The 14,525-nt window shown below is 36.7% G+C and overlaps 1 protein-coding gene across 1 annotated transcript in view; it reads right to left on the reverse strand.

The window, feature by feature from the left end:
• The window catches only part of Exoc6b (exocyst complex component 6B), a 425,980-nt gene that overhangs the window by 351,876 nt on the left and 59,579 nt on the right, over positions 1 to 14,525 (reverse strand). The window contains exons 3-5 of the mRNA XM_021190223.1: positions 9,938 to 9,985; positions 8,178 to 8,268; positions 8,028 to 8,073 (exon numbers count right to left, since the gene is read on the reverse strand). Of these exons, the coding sequence (XP_021045882.1) occupies positions 8,028 to 8,073; positions 8,178 to 8,268; positions 9,938 to 9,985 (185 nt within the window). The remainder of the gene's footprint in view (positions 1 to 8,027; positions 8,074 to 8,177; positions 8,269 to 9,937; positions 9,986 to 14,525) is intronic.

Below are 14,525 nucleotides of genomic sequence, written 5' to 3' on the forward strand. Positions count from 1 at the left end.
TTCCTCCTTCCTTCCTCCTTCCTTCTTCCTTCCTTCCTCCTTCCTTCCTCCTTCCTTCCTCCTTCCTCCTTCCTTCCTCCTTCATTCCTCCTTCCTTCCTCCTTACTTTTCAGTAATCACCTTCTTCCCCTCAGTCTCCTTTGGTTGCCATGGCGTTTGTATGGGGAAGAATACTAATGTGTGCAGTTAAATCTAGTTTCTGCACATAAGAGAAATCATGGCTTGCTTGCATTTAATTTCCCCATTACCCTTTGTTTTTTCCTCCTCACTGTTTTTATACCTTCCTCCTCCTTTGGTCATCTTCTGTTACCATGTCATATATATGTTTATTATATAATACTAATTAGTATATAAAGTATTTGTCTAATCTAGATTTATTCTTGCATTTTAATGCATAATACAAAAATAAAAGGGTTTGTAGAATTTTCATATATCATTATACCTTATTCATACATATACTTAAATTACAAGCTAGCTTGTACATGAGAAAAAGCCTGCAATGTTTGTCTAACTTATTTAATCTAACATAATGATCTCTCCATGCTACATTTTCCAGCAAATGTCCTAATTTCATTTTTCTTTATGGGTGAATTGTGTATATTAACCACATTTTCTTTATCCATTCATCTGGTAATGGGTGCTAAGGTTGGTTTTATACCTTGGCTATCATGATTAAGTACATAATTGAGCATGATATGGAAGTACCTCTGTGGTGTGGTTCACTCTGTGGTGTGCTGATTTAGTATCCTTCAGGTATATACCCAGGAGAGATATAGCTTGATAATATGATAGTTTTATTATATAGTTAGCCTTCTGAGGGATCTTCAAACTGTTTTCCACAGTGCTTATATCTTCATGAGGGTCTTTACTTCATATATGTCCTTTTCCCACATCACTAGCATTTTCTGTCTTTTTCCTTCTTGGATAACGTCTATTCTAACTAGGGTACGACAGAGATGGGATTTCTTTTTGTTTTGTTTCTGTTATTTTAAAACTTTCTTTTTTCTTTCTTTCTTTTTTTCTTTCTTTCTTTATTTATTTAGCTTATGTGGGGAGACCGCAGTTATAGGCACATGTTGGGGGGTTGAGAACTTGCAGTAATCCTGTCTGATAGGCACCTTTACCCAATGAACATCTATCTCACTGGCCCCCAGGGATGGAATCTCTGCATAGGTTTAGTTTACATTTTCCTGGTGGCTAAAGATGTTGATCATCCTTCTCAAAAATTTTTAGGCACTTGGTTTTCCTTTTTGAAGAACTGTTTATTTGGTTCATTTTCCTATTTACTGACTAGATGATCTGTTCATTTGGTTTTTAATTTTTTTCAGTCCTTTGTCGCATCTAGATATTACTCACCTATCCAATATACAGTTGGCAAGGATTCTATTACATTCTGTGGGTGTCTCTTCATTCTGTTGTTTGCTTTTTTTTCCATACAGAAGTTTCTTTAACTTTATGTAGTCCTATTTGTGAATTCTTGCAATTGTTCCCTGAGTTCTGGAATCTTGTTAAGGAGGTCCTTACCCACAACTACACTTGGAGGTGTTTTGCTTACATTTGTTTGTCTCCAGTGGCTTTAATTCTTTAAGTGAGGTCTCTGATCCATGACCTGACTCTATTAATATGTCTTGAAGAAAATGAGTAATTCTGGCAATTCAGAGAGACATAATAAAGAATGGATACTATTCATATGACACCTAAGAAAGTTTCTATAGGCATACTAAGATTCATAAACCAACTAAAAACAACAAGCTGAGTGTGCTGACACATGTCATAATCCCAGAATTTGGGAGGCAGAAGCAGGAAGATGAAGAGTTCTAAGTCTAGGCTGTCTAACGATCTGTCTCCAAAAATTTATGCACATGCATAACATTTTTTGACACAAAAACTAGACATGGTAGCATTCACCGATAATTATAGCACTCAAACAGCAGAGGTAAGAAAAACATCACAAGTTTGGGGGCCAGCCTGGACTATATAATGAACTATTGCCAAGAAAAGGGGAGGGACAGATAAGACAGATTTAGTGGCATATGCCTTTCATACTAGAAGGCAGAGGCCAGGAGGTTCTCTGTAAGTTTGAGACCAGCCTGGTATACACAGAGAACTGCCAGGCCAGCTAGAGTTAAATGATGAGACTGTGTCTCAAAAACAAAAAGAAGGAAACTGCTTTGTATTACTATCCTGTGTATATATTTAGAAGTCTTTACAGGTTTACTCCCTCTTTATTCCGTTTAAGTCAGAACAAAGTTTCATTATGGCATCTCCCTGAATGCCATCACTTGGCTCTTGTCCATCCTTCCCTGCTGCCTTCCCCGTTGCCCCTGGGTCTCAACTTCAACTGTGCAGCCTCCTGCTCTCATACCACATGCCCACTGCTCTCATACCACATGCCCCACTGCTCTCATTGCACATGCCCCACTGCTGTTTCCTTCACTTACCTCTACACCTGAACACCTCTCCATCCCTTCTCAAGGTATCCTTTCTGCCTGCATGACTTCAAAAGAAGTTAATTGTCAAAACTATATAAGCCTCTTGAATTGTAGACTAATTAAAGTAAAATAGGTATTAAATAAGAAGGAGCTGACTGGCTAAATATATTATGATACATTCATGTATCAATAAACTGATTAAAATATCTACAATATTATTGAATACAAAACATTTGAAAATAACAAACACTTCTCAGGCTTTTGCCTAAGATCAAAGACAGCATTGGTTCTCTTTAGTTTGGTGTCTGGCTCACAAATCCTCTACCTCTGAATAATGTGCTAAACAGATTTTTTAGAGCAAAGAGCTGAGATGGGGGTTTGATTTATCCTTTTCATGAATGATGCTGATGCTGCAATGTTTCCCAGATGGTGTACTAATTTAAAAACAAACGGACCTTACAAATACAATCATCGGATATGTAAAGCCACACACAGTGGCTCTTGCCGTAATCAAAGCACTTGAGAGGCTGAAGCAGGAGGATCAACATGAATTCAAGGCCTGGACTATATAGTAAGCTACAGGTCAGACTCTGTCTTCAAAAGAAAGTATAACTATGCATAATTTATTCATAAATCATAGATATCTAGCATCAAATACAAATCATAGACAAAAAAGTTCAAATAAATAACTAGGAACAAACACAAAAGTTAGACTCATAGTGTTTTTTCTTTAGACAGCAAAATATTCATAATTTTCCTCTTTAGACTTTAAAATTCCCTAATTTTAACATGTTCCATCTGTTTAGAAAGGGAAAACTCATTCCTTCCATAGATGAAACAGATACACAGGTCTAGTTTGGACACAGTCTCTTTATAGCAGACACTTGAGCGATTCTTGACTCAACACTCAAAAACAAACATCAAGACTACAGACTTGTTTCTTTTTTTGTTTATTAGGTTTTTGAGGTTTTTTTTTTTTTTTTTTTTGGTTCTTTCTCGTAGGTTCTAAGAATTAAACTCTTAGTCCATGCAGATGGAGAAAAGAGAGGTTTGTTCATCTTAAACTTAGAAATAAAAGTACAAATATAAATCTGAAATAGTTGTTTTCATTAAAATTTTAGACTCTAAAATATTTTTATTACAATTTTATATGATTTAGCAAATGCAGAATAGCAACGACTCAACTAGGTACCAAGAACTGCATTAATAGAAATTGAACCACCAAGATAAATACATTCTGGGGTTTAGTTCTATCCAAGAACTCTGTCAAATAGAACCACATTCTTTTTCAAGGCTAATTAATACAAAACCCAATTATTCCTAGCAACAAGTAACAGCAACAAGTAACCACTGTCCCTTTTCTCCTAGCAAGCTTATGTTCCAAACATAATAGATCAATTTCTAAATTTCTAAAGTGTTTGATATCACAGACAGATAAACAACTAACCAACAGCAGCCAATTAAATATTTAACATACACACATACAATCCCACTTATAGAGTCCATGGAAATCTCATACAGGATGTTGTTATTACCTTTATCAACCTGTACTTCATTAAAACTGAATGCAAAGGGCTGTTAGGTGACTCAGCAGTTAGGAATGCCTACTCTTCTTGCAGAGGACCCAGGTTCTATTCCCAGCACCCATGCAGTTCACAACTGTCTGCAACTCCATTTTAAAGGTACACGTATATGCACTTAGACACACACACATAAAATTAAGTTTTTAAAAACTGAATGAAGGATGTGGAGATGGCTCAGTCAGTAAATAATGCTGCATAGGCATAAAGATCTGAGTTTGGCTCCCCATCCCACATAAAAAGCCCAAAGTGGTGGATAGTCCTAGAACCCCAGTTCTGTGAGGTGCAGATAGGTGGGTCCCTGAAGTTCATTGGCAGACCTTATCTCAAAAAATAAAGGTAGAGAGTGATGTGATTAAAAAAAAAAAAAAAAAAAACAATTCTGGCCACCACAAACATGTGTGTGTGTGTGTGTGTGTGTGTGTGTGTGTGTGTAGATAGATATACATATATGCATATATATACCTGCCTACATGTAATATGCACTCACACTGACAAGTATATATACCACATATGGTAATATATTCAAATGAAACAGTCATTTAAAACAACTGGGGACTGGAGATGACTCATTGTTAGAGTACTTTGGAGCCAGGCAGTGGTGGCACACACCTTTAATCCCAGCACTCAGGCAGAGGCAGGCAGATCTCTGAATTTGAGGCCAGCCTGATCTACAGGATAAATTCCAGGACAGCAAGGGCTACACAGAGAAACCCTGTCTCAAACAAACAAACAAAGAAACCAACAAACAAAGAGCACTCTGGATCCCAGCACCTATATCTGGCAGCTCACAACCATACAGGACTCCAGTTCCAGGGGATCTGACACCCTCTTCTAAACTCTGGGGGTACCTATACCCAAATGCATTAATACACATACACACAACTCATACACACATATACACAAAATCAAAAACTTAAAAAAAAAAATTAAATCTTACAAAATGTAAAAATAAATTAACTAATGAGGCCAAGTGTGGTAGTAACACATACCTTTAATCAGGTGACAAAAGTAGTAGGATCACAGAGTGTTTGAACCTAGCCAAAGCTGCATAGTAAAAACATTGTCTTTAAAAAGAAAAAAAACCCTGAGAAGCCAGTTCCTCCACTTCATTTTCATTGCGCTCACTCTCCTCTTTTCCTTCTAGGACAGTGGCTCTCAGCCTTCCTAATGCTGCCACCCTTACATTGTGGTGACCGCCAACCATAAAATTATTTTCACTGCTACTTCTTAACTGTAATTTTATTACTGTTATGAATCATAATGTAAATATCTGTTTTCCAACGGTCTTAGGTGACCTCTGTGCAAGGGTTGTTTGACCCCAAAAGAGTCGCAACTCACAGCTGCTCTAGAAGAGCCTCCAATAAAATAGTTGAATGCTATTGTAATAAGAAGAACTCTTTCAAGATGATGTTTTTTTAATTCTATTAAAAGGTCCCTGAAAGTGAATCACAGTTACCTATAAATATTTTCCTCTCATTCATAACAATAAAATATGAAATATAAGCTTTCACCACAGAAAAATAGCAGTTGCTTTACTAATAGAAGAACATTATTAACAAAGATATGTTAGGAAACACAAAAGTCAATAGTATAAACAATATTTACAGCTCAAGAAGGCCTCCAGCCATGAAAGCTTAACAAGAAACAGACATGATGCAACACTTTATAACCAAGTAGGTCCTGTCTAATATCTAGACAACTGTCTTCAGCCATTGAGCAGCAGGCAGCAGACAACTGAACTTCAAAGGAAGAAAACAAACAAGGTGGGCTATCTACCTAAAGGTGATCTCTACATCATGGTCACAGCAAAAAGTCTCAAAGCCCAAAGAGTTGCTGACATTGCTAAGGCATCAAATAGTAGACTAAAAAGGGGAAACCTGCATAGGACTTGCCTGGAGTCTTTGCTGAGTACTAGACCGGACAAGGGTATGTGAGGTAAGGAAATGGGGAGAGAAGCAGTGGAGCAGAGAAAAAAAAAAAAAGGGGGGGGGGGGGGGGGGGGGGGGGGGAGGAGAAGAGAACAGAGAACAGAGTGACAGGAGGTATGAGATAAACACTTAGGGAGGTCAGAAAAGGCAGAGAAATGTCCTAATCCTAAACAGCCAAAAGGCACGGTTCATAAGTACCACTGAGCCATCCAGACCAGATTAAATATTCTGTAAAGCTGATGGTACTTGGCCTGGCAGAGCTGCTGCTGTTGCTGTTGTTGTTGTAGAACGTCTCACCTTGCATCCCCAGCTGGCCTGGAACTCACTATAGAGATAAGACTGGCCTCAAGCTCACAAAGATCCACCTTCCTCAGCTTCCTGAGTGTTTAAAGGCATAAGCTATCACAGCTGACCCTAGCGGAGCCTTAAAATGGGGGTGGGTCTGGAAGTATCAGATTTGCAAATCACTACTGCCCAAGAGAACTTAGTGAGTACATTTTCCACAGAAAAATTTACAAGCATCCATAGCTTTATTCATCATACTTAAAAAGTGAAAATGACCCCACTGTTCATCAAATGATGAAAAAAATAAAATGTAGTCCATCCACCCAGTGGAGAAGTACCCGCACAAAAAAAAAGAGTGAAGTACTGATTCACACCTAAGCATGGCTGAATGCTAAAAACACTGTAAAACGGAGAAGTCAAACATAAATGGGCACAAACTGTGTGGCCCCATTTATATGATAGTCACAATATGCAAACATACAGATAAATGGAAAGTGGCTGTGCAGACTAAGGGAGAGAACAATGGGAGCGGGCTTCTGTTCTAGATCACTGACATGATCTGCAGAGGAGCCATGAGGACACCGTTTTGAAGTCAACACTGAGCTATACACATAAAATGGTGGAAGTGACGGTATAGAAAAAACACAACAATTATTTATATAAACTATTTGAGAAATGCCACATTTCTTAAAGAATTCACAACTATCATTGCTAATTCAAAAAGACATAGTAAAGAATTCGGATCTGAAGTGTCAGAATCACTTAAAATATATAAATAAATGAATAATTTTTTAATCTTACTTTTAAAACATTTTTATGTAAAAGTTTTTAGCAAAGTTGAAACTGTATTGTAGGCAGTATGTCATATTCTGATAGAAGAGTAATTACAACAATAACACCAAGGAAGGGATGGTAAAACAGATGTATAATTTTAAATTTTTAATTGATGAATAATATATATGTATATGTGGTATAGTGAGATAATTTCATGTATAATAATTAAATCTATAAATCATTTCAATTTGAATAGACACTACTACTACAAAGATCTTGCTTATACATGATTTGCATAATTATTTAAAGATCCAATATTAGTTAAAGAAGATAAATGTAAGCTTAGAAGAAAGCATTTCAAACAAATATAGAGGCATGGATTATAAGACACTAGTGAAAACTAGACAGTCTCCTAAAATCTAGTTAACTAATAAAGAGGAAAGCAGATACACAGAGAAGATCAAGTAGCAGTGAGAACAAACGGAAAATGAATTACTAAAAGCCATACAAAGATAACTGTGTCAGGCATAAAAAAAAAATCTAAAGAGCTCAACTAAAACTCAGATTGTACACATGACCTTTTAAAAAAACAGCAAAATCAAGCCATGCATATTGACAATCTCTTATCTCCAAAACAGAAAAAAGAAGAAAGGCAATGAAATTACATGCCTGCACTCTTCAAACCTGAAGAGGTTATGGGAGTAAAGGAAAGACTCAAGACAGCTCAACATGCAAGGAGGGTGCTGGAGAGTCAGGACAGTGGTTGGGAGTACTTGTGGCTCTCACAGAAGAGCCAAGTTCAGACCCCAGCACCTACATCAGACAACACACAAAGGCCTGTAACTACAGCTCCAGGGGATCCAATGCCCTCTTCTAGCCTCTGTGGGTATCCACACACATGTAGCAAAAACACAGATGTACACACAGAGAGAGAGACACATAAACAAATAATAAAATAAATCTCTTTTTTAAGTATTGTAAATAAAAGAAAATTTTGGTAATGAAGACCAATTAAAAAATCTTACCTTTTGGTTTTCATCTGGTCCCTCAGTTTGCTGTACATCTCTAGAACTTGAAAGAAAAAACAGATGTCACATGCATCATTAAACGAAATAAATAACTAACTCAGCTAAAGGAATTATATCAAGAATCCCACTCCATTTGCTGTTCCTCACCTGGAAGACACAGCATTAGCTTATCCACAGTGGCAGAAATATTTCTCTGTTGTAGTCGACACTGCTTCAGCTCCTCCATTGCTATTACCAGCTTGGCAAAAGGGGAGGAAAACAGAATTATGCCAAGAACAGTAAATAAACATTTTCAGTTACATATGCCCACTCTGCATTCAATTCATCCAAGAATTCCAGTTTCCTAGTACTAATCTACCATGCAAGCTAAGAGCTGCCCTTCTCATTCAGTATAGCACTCCTACACAGCTTCCTGCTTTCCTACCACACTGCATATGCATCTAAAAAGGGGCTATTTAAAATGAACCCTAAAGCACAAAGGCTTTGGGGAGCCAGGACATTTGCCCATTTCTCCAGACCCCACCAGACTCCATGATTTACATTTCCTTGTGCCCACTGGGCTCCTAGAGGGAGGCAGCTCTTATCTCCAGAGGTCCCATTTTAACAAACAAGCTCCTCACTGAAAAGATACAATCTTGTACAAGATCCAGGTGACTGGAGATGAATTTACTCTTTCCCACAGTGATCTCAAAACGTAACAAACTACATCTGTAGACTATGGGCTGTGGGAAATGGAAAACAATCTCCGAATCTGCTTTCAGGATCCACCACACACACACACACACACACACACACACACACACACACACACACACCTAGAAATTATATCCCTTAAATATGTGAAAAGAATAAGAGAATGAAGGTGAATGACATGGAAGAGGAAAAGGTCAAGTCAGAAAAGGTTGACTTTGACCTCAGCCTTGTGGATTATTACAAAATTTCAAATAATCTGTTCTTGTTTCCCCATCAATAAAATAGGGGAAATAGCAGTCCTGGCTTTGGATTAAGTAATTAAATGGATCTAAACCATAAGTGCAAATTGTAAAAGCATAAATGATGAGTTTGTCAATTAACAGAATTGACTATGCTTCTTTTTAAAGAAATAGTTGTTGAGCACTCACTTTGTAACATTTGTTGTTTAGAAAGTCAGAAGGGATGCACAATGAAGAAAACAAGCAAACCTGCTACTAAAGTAGACCTAATCCTGATGGGGGGAGACAAACAAGACAACCACATGAGTAAAAATATGTACCAAAGGTACAGGAGCACAGTGGAGAAAAACAAAAAGAACACAGGGAATGAGGGAAGACTGCAGTTTCCAACAAGGTCCTCAGGAAAGATCCTACCTACTAGGTAATATATAAACTACTAGGTGTATATAAATATGTGCCTGTAACCTCTGGAGACTGAGACAGGAAGATTGTTATAAGTTCATGAGTTCTAGGCTACATAGTAATACCCTGTTCAAAAAAAATCCAGATATTTGGCATATTATTAGACATAAAATAAGTAAAATCATTATACAAAAGAAGACAGGGGTAATATAAGCCAGGTACGGCGGTATACTCCCAGTAATCACAATTGGGAAAGTGGAGATCAGTTCATGTCAGGCTTAGGCTACCTGGGATCCTGACTGAAAACAGAAGAACCAAAAGAGTGGAGGTCTGAGCCAGGTGAAGATGGAGGAGAAACATTCCAGCAGGTATGGCAGACTATTCAATGATTTCTTTTTTTTTTTTAAACACAGCCAAGAAGGGCTGCGTTCATTTTATTCAGGTAAACATTACAATTAGTAACAACTGCACCCAAGTACTTCCAACACACTGCTTATATTCTGTAAGCCCCAAAGTGAAGAACATCCCTCAGCACAAAACAGAAAAGACGTGTAGAAGGTAAAGTTGCCTTACTTCCTTGCCCTCGTGCTGCAGTTTCCTATTAGTGTCCGTCACCTGGTTCTGTGGAGAAAAGACAATTTTAACTCATAAAAAACTAACACTTAGACAACAGTTGGATAAGATCAAAATGTAATACAAAATCAAAATGTGATACAAAGACCGGTGTTAGGTCTCTGGGTGCTTTCTGCATTCCAGCACATGGGGATCCAGCTGCTCGACCTACAGCTAAGCTCTTACCAACTTCTCTACGAGGCATCTCCATGACCTTTTGCAAAAGGAAAAGAAAAGCTTTAGAATGTACTTTAGATAGTACATTCCTAAGTAAGATATTATCATACCCTCAAGATCACATTCTAACTTTGGAGAGAAAAGAGGGAAAAAAATTACAAAACAAGAAAAACCAAAAGGAGAAAGAAATAAAATGGAAAATATCCAAAGAGCTTTACTCTGTGCAATGTCTAGAACACAAATGTTAACACAGACACTTCTTACTTCACAAGGCACGCCTGCAAAAGCTAGGAATAAGTTCAACTTTCTAACACAAGTCAAGTTGTTACTACTTATTATCTTAATGATACAAAATCAATTACTAAATAGTTTGGGATCATTAATTCATAACAGCTTCTAATACTTCTATTACCTCATCTATTTCACCACCAGACAGTCGAAATAAGTGAATAAGCTATGACTTATAATTTAAAGGGACAAGCACAGACCTTTTCAATGATCTACTCTTGATGTTTCCACTAACATAAAACAAATTTTTAGAATAGCAATTCTTTATCACCTCAGACATTATCAAAGCATGGACAATATTTACTTGTAAACTTCTTAAACAGAGACAATCAGACCTTCTACTAGTGACTGCCACTCCTTATACTTTTACTGCAACCTCAACCCAGTATTTCCTACAATGTCCCTTAAAGCATCAAGAAATGCTAGCTAATGTTATTAACACATGTGCACACATGCATTGCATACATACACACAAAGAGGGAAAAATAACAAACACTATAAATGCTAAGGAAAGAGACATCGTAAGGAGTGTTTTACATACTTATTTGATTCAACATCATCTCAAGAAACTAGTTTTTCAGAAAATACATTTTTTAAAATTTTTATCTTAAATTATACACAATAACTGGATAATATAATCCCTAGCAGATTAGAGACTGTACCCCTGCTTTCAAAGATAAAATAAAATCTGACCTCTTCCAGAAAAATGTTTTATAAAATCTGAGGAAAAGAAGCAATATATACTTAGGATCCTAGGACCATTAGATGTGAACACCACCATTAACCAATAGACTGTGAGCTCAGTGAGAGGCAAGAAAGAATGTAGTCACTAAATGCAACTCTAAAGCATTCAACAAGGCATCACCTAAAACAGCGATCTGTTTCCACTACAGTAAGACAGTAAATATTTTATTTTTCTGGCCACAAATTCTCTGCGGTAACTAGCCAACACTGACAGAACTGTAGCCACAAATAAAATGTTATGTGCTGGTATATCTAGGACTCGATAAAACTTTATTTACAACTTTAGGGTGGCAAACTGAATTTGGCCTACAAGCCAGAAGTTGTTATGCCCACTCTAAAATAAAAGAAGATGGTAGGGTGACAAGATCAACTGATGAGAATGACATTCAGATGTCAGATGTCATGAGGGGCACTGACAAACTGCAGTATGATTAAAAATGTTTTTTTTTTTTTAAAAAAAAAAAAAAAAGGAGCCAAATGTATACCACATGAAAAACCAATGAAGTTGTTTTTAGCCCATAGATAAAGGAAAGGTGATTTGGAGACCCTACACACTATATCTGGACTCTGCACTCTTCATCCCACACCTAAACAATAGCTGTTTCAAATCTCTTGAAGAGCTAACACAAGAAAGGCTGCTTCTAATGAAGGCCTCTCACTAGAAAACAGGACTCAGGTCAAAGTAAGAGAAACGAATGTGGAAAAAAAAAAAAAAAAAACAGTATGGTTTCAACAAACTGGACGTTTTTATCCTATTCTGGAGTTCTCCCAAAATGAAAACCTCCAATACAACTACATTCACCACTATTATTCATACTAAAATAAAATAGTCTTGTTTATTGTATCATTTCTCAAAGTTTCTAACTTCAAACTTATAGACACATATTTTACATTAAGACTCATGAATACAGGCATATACACAGAGATATAAACACAGAGAAACTACAGGCACATGGGGACACAAACAGATATACAGAGAGAAACACAACAGACACACCGAGAGGCACAGACACATACACAGACATATGAAATGAACAGAGACACAGAGACAGAAACAAAGTCACACACACACACACACACACACACACACACAGAGAGAGAGAGAGAGAGAGAGAGAGACAGACAGACAGACAGACAGACAGACAGACAGACTGTGTCAATTTTCAAGAAACAATGTTTATCTTTACTAGATATAGTACATTTTATTTTCTATTTAATTCTCTTCTGCTTAATTTCAAGTTTTCTTAGAAATACTGATCAATTCTAGCAAATTGATTTCATGCAAACCATCACCAAAAACAAATCCACAGGAGCCAACTCTATGTCAATGGTAATGCTCTTAACTGCTGAGCCATCTCTTCAGCCTCTTAGCTCTATGTCAACAGTAAGAAAATAGTAACTATCTTAATTCTAGCTGATTATTAGTCTATATACTACAATGAAAAGAACTGTCTAGAAAGACACTGCTAATATAAAAAAAATGAACATGCATGCACATATACACATTGTATATATACTTATACAGAGATGCTGTGAACACAAAATAATGAGCATCACAAAAATTATAATGTTATTAACTTAGTGTTATAAGTGATTGATTAAAACTTAAAACTTTTCCACCTCTAAACTCCTTTCTAGAGTTAAGAAATTCGGCATTCTTCACCCAGGTCAAATGGGTCCCCCAGAACAGAACTTAACCGGTGTACAGCTAGAAATTATTCCCCTCACCCTCAGAGGAACTGGTTAGGAGTCTCAAGAAGCCAAAATACCAAACTGGAAAAATATAGTCAGGTATTCCTTCAGAAACATTCAGACCAATCTGAAAGAATTTGTAACTTGACCCAATTTAAAGTAGGGGAGAAAGTAGAACAAAGGTGAGTATCAATCAGAAATTAAGGTCAGCAATTGCTAAGTTTCCAGGCAATAATCTGTATCATTTTGCTTAAACCATATTCTACATCCCTTGTATGCTTTGGTCCATCCTGGAGCAGATTCCCAAGAATATGTGGGAGAAGTTTGCAATGCACAAGACTAAGAAGCATAGAAAAAGAATAATCAAGATTGGGAGCGAGCTATGAGGCCTGTGTGAGGACAAGCAGCACATTAGCAACAAATCAAAAGACTTGTTACATCTAAGATGGAGAAAGCAACTAAGAAACAGAGAAGAGAGAAGTATTTGATGATGTTGGAAATATTCTGTTTCTCAAGTTCTATCATACAAACCTTAGGATCCAATGTGTTTGAGACTTCAAAATATTGAAAACTTTATATAAGTAATGATATTTTATGTAACATATTGCATTATATATCTGTTATATAATATCCCACAGCTGGAAACAGTATAGCACCTCTATTTCAAACATCAATATTTCTGTAATTAAACACAAAAATTCACATTAAATAAAAGAAGTTACAAAGTTTAATAGTTTAATGGTTTTATGTCTAAGTAATGTTTTGCAGGCAAATGATTTTTTTAACTATTGCAGTTTTAGAATATATTTGGTATCTAATAGCTTGCTTAGCCTTTCAATAAAATTGTTTCTTTGCTTTTTTTAGCAATATATTCTTTGAGATGAATTTTATACCTATTATACAGTTAACCCCATGAAGAAAATAATTCTATTAAGGATTCTAATTTAGATTCCAACAAGAAAAATAAATGTATAAAGACTAGAGAGAAGAAAATAAAACTATTATTAATGATAGAGCAGATGAGTCTTCTTAGCAAATGGCAAAAATCTAAACTGTTTAACGTAACAGAAATTTAGGAGGATAGTCTTCAGATCAACAAGCAAAGTCATCTAAGAGAAGGGATCTGCGGTGACCTGCCTCTTTCCTGAACATGAATCACATTGTAGGCAGCACTCCACAGCCACCACTGGCCTTTTCACCTTGGCCTTCCAAGTAAGTAAGTAAGTAACGGCAGCCTGCAGGGCAGGTATCCCAGCAAAGAAGCTGGTGGCTTCAGGGACAATCTAAGTATCTGATCACTGGCTCAATCCTCTTGGCACTAAACCAACTTAAAAGAGTATTCTTTATATGGGTTTTGGAATAAATTCCTTTCATACTTCATAAAAATCTTACTACACCTCAGGTACAGTGAGACACACCTGCAATCCTAGTACTTGAGAAGCTGTGGAAGGAGAAAGTTCGAGGCCAGAATACATAGGAAGACCCTATCTCAAAATCATCATCATCATCATCATCATCATCATCATCATCGAAGCCAAGAAATGAGAGGGAAGACATGGCAGACCCAGATGAACAAAACCTTGAGTGCTATACTAAGTATGCTGGACTGTGTTCTCTCAAACCTAACAGAGGGAGCTATGCGGGTTTT

This window comes from Mus pahari, chromosome 2, assembly GCF_900095145.1.
Source record: "Mus pahari chromosome 2, PAHARI_EIJ_v1.1, whole genome shotgun sequence".
Taxonomy (NCBI): Eukaryota; Metazoa; Chordata; class Mammalia; order Rodentia; family Muridae; genus Mus; species Mus pahari.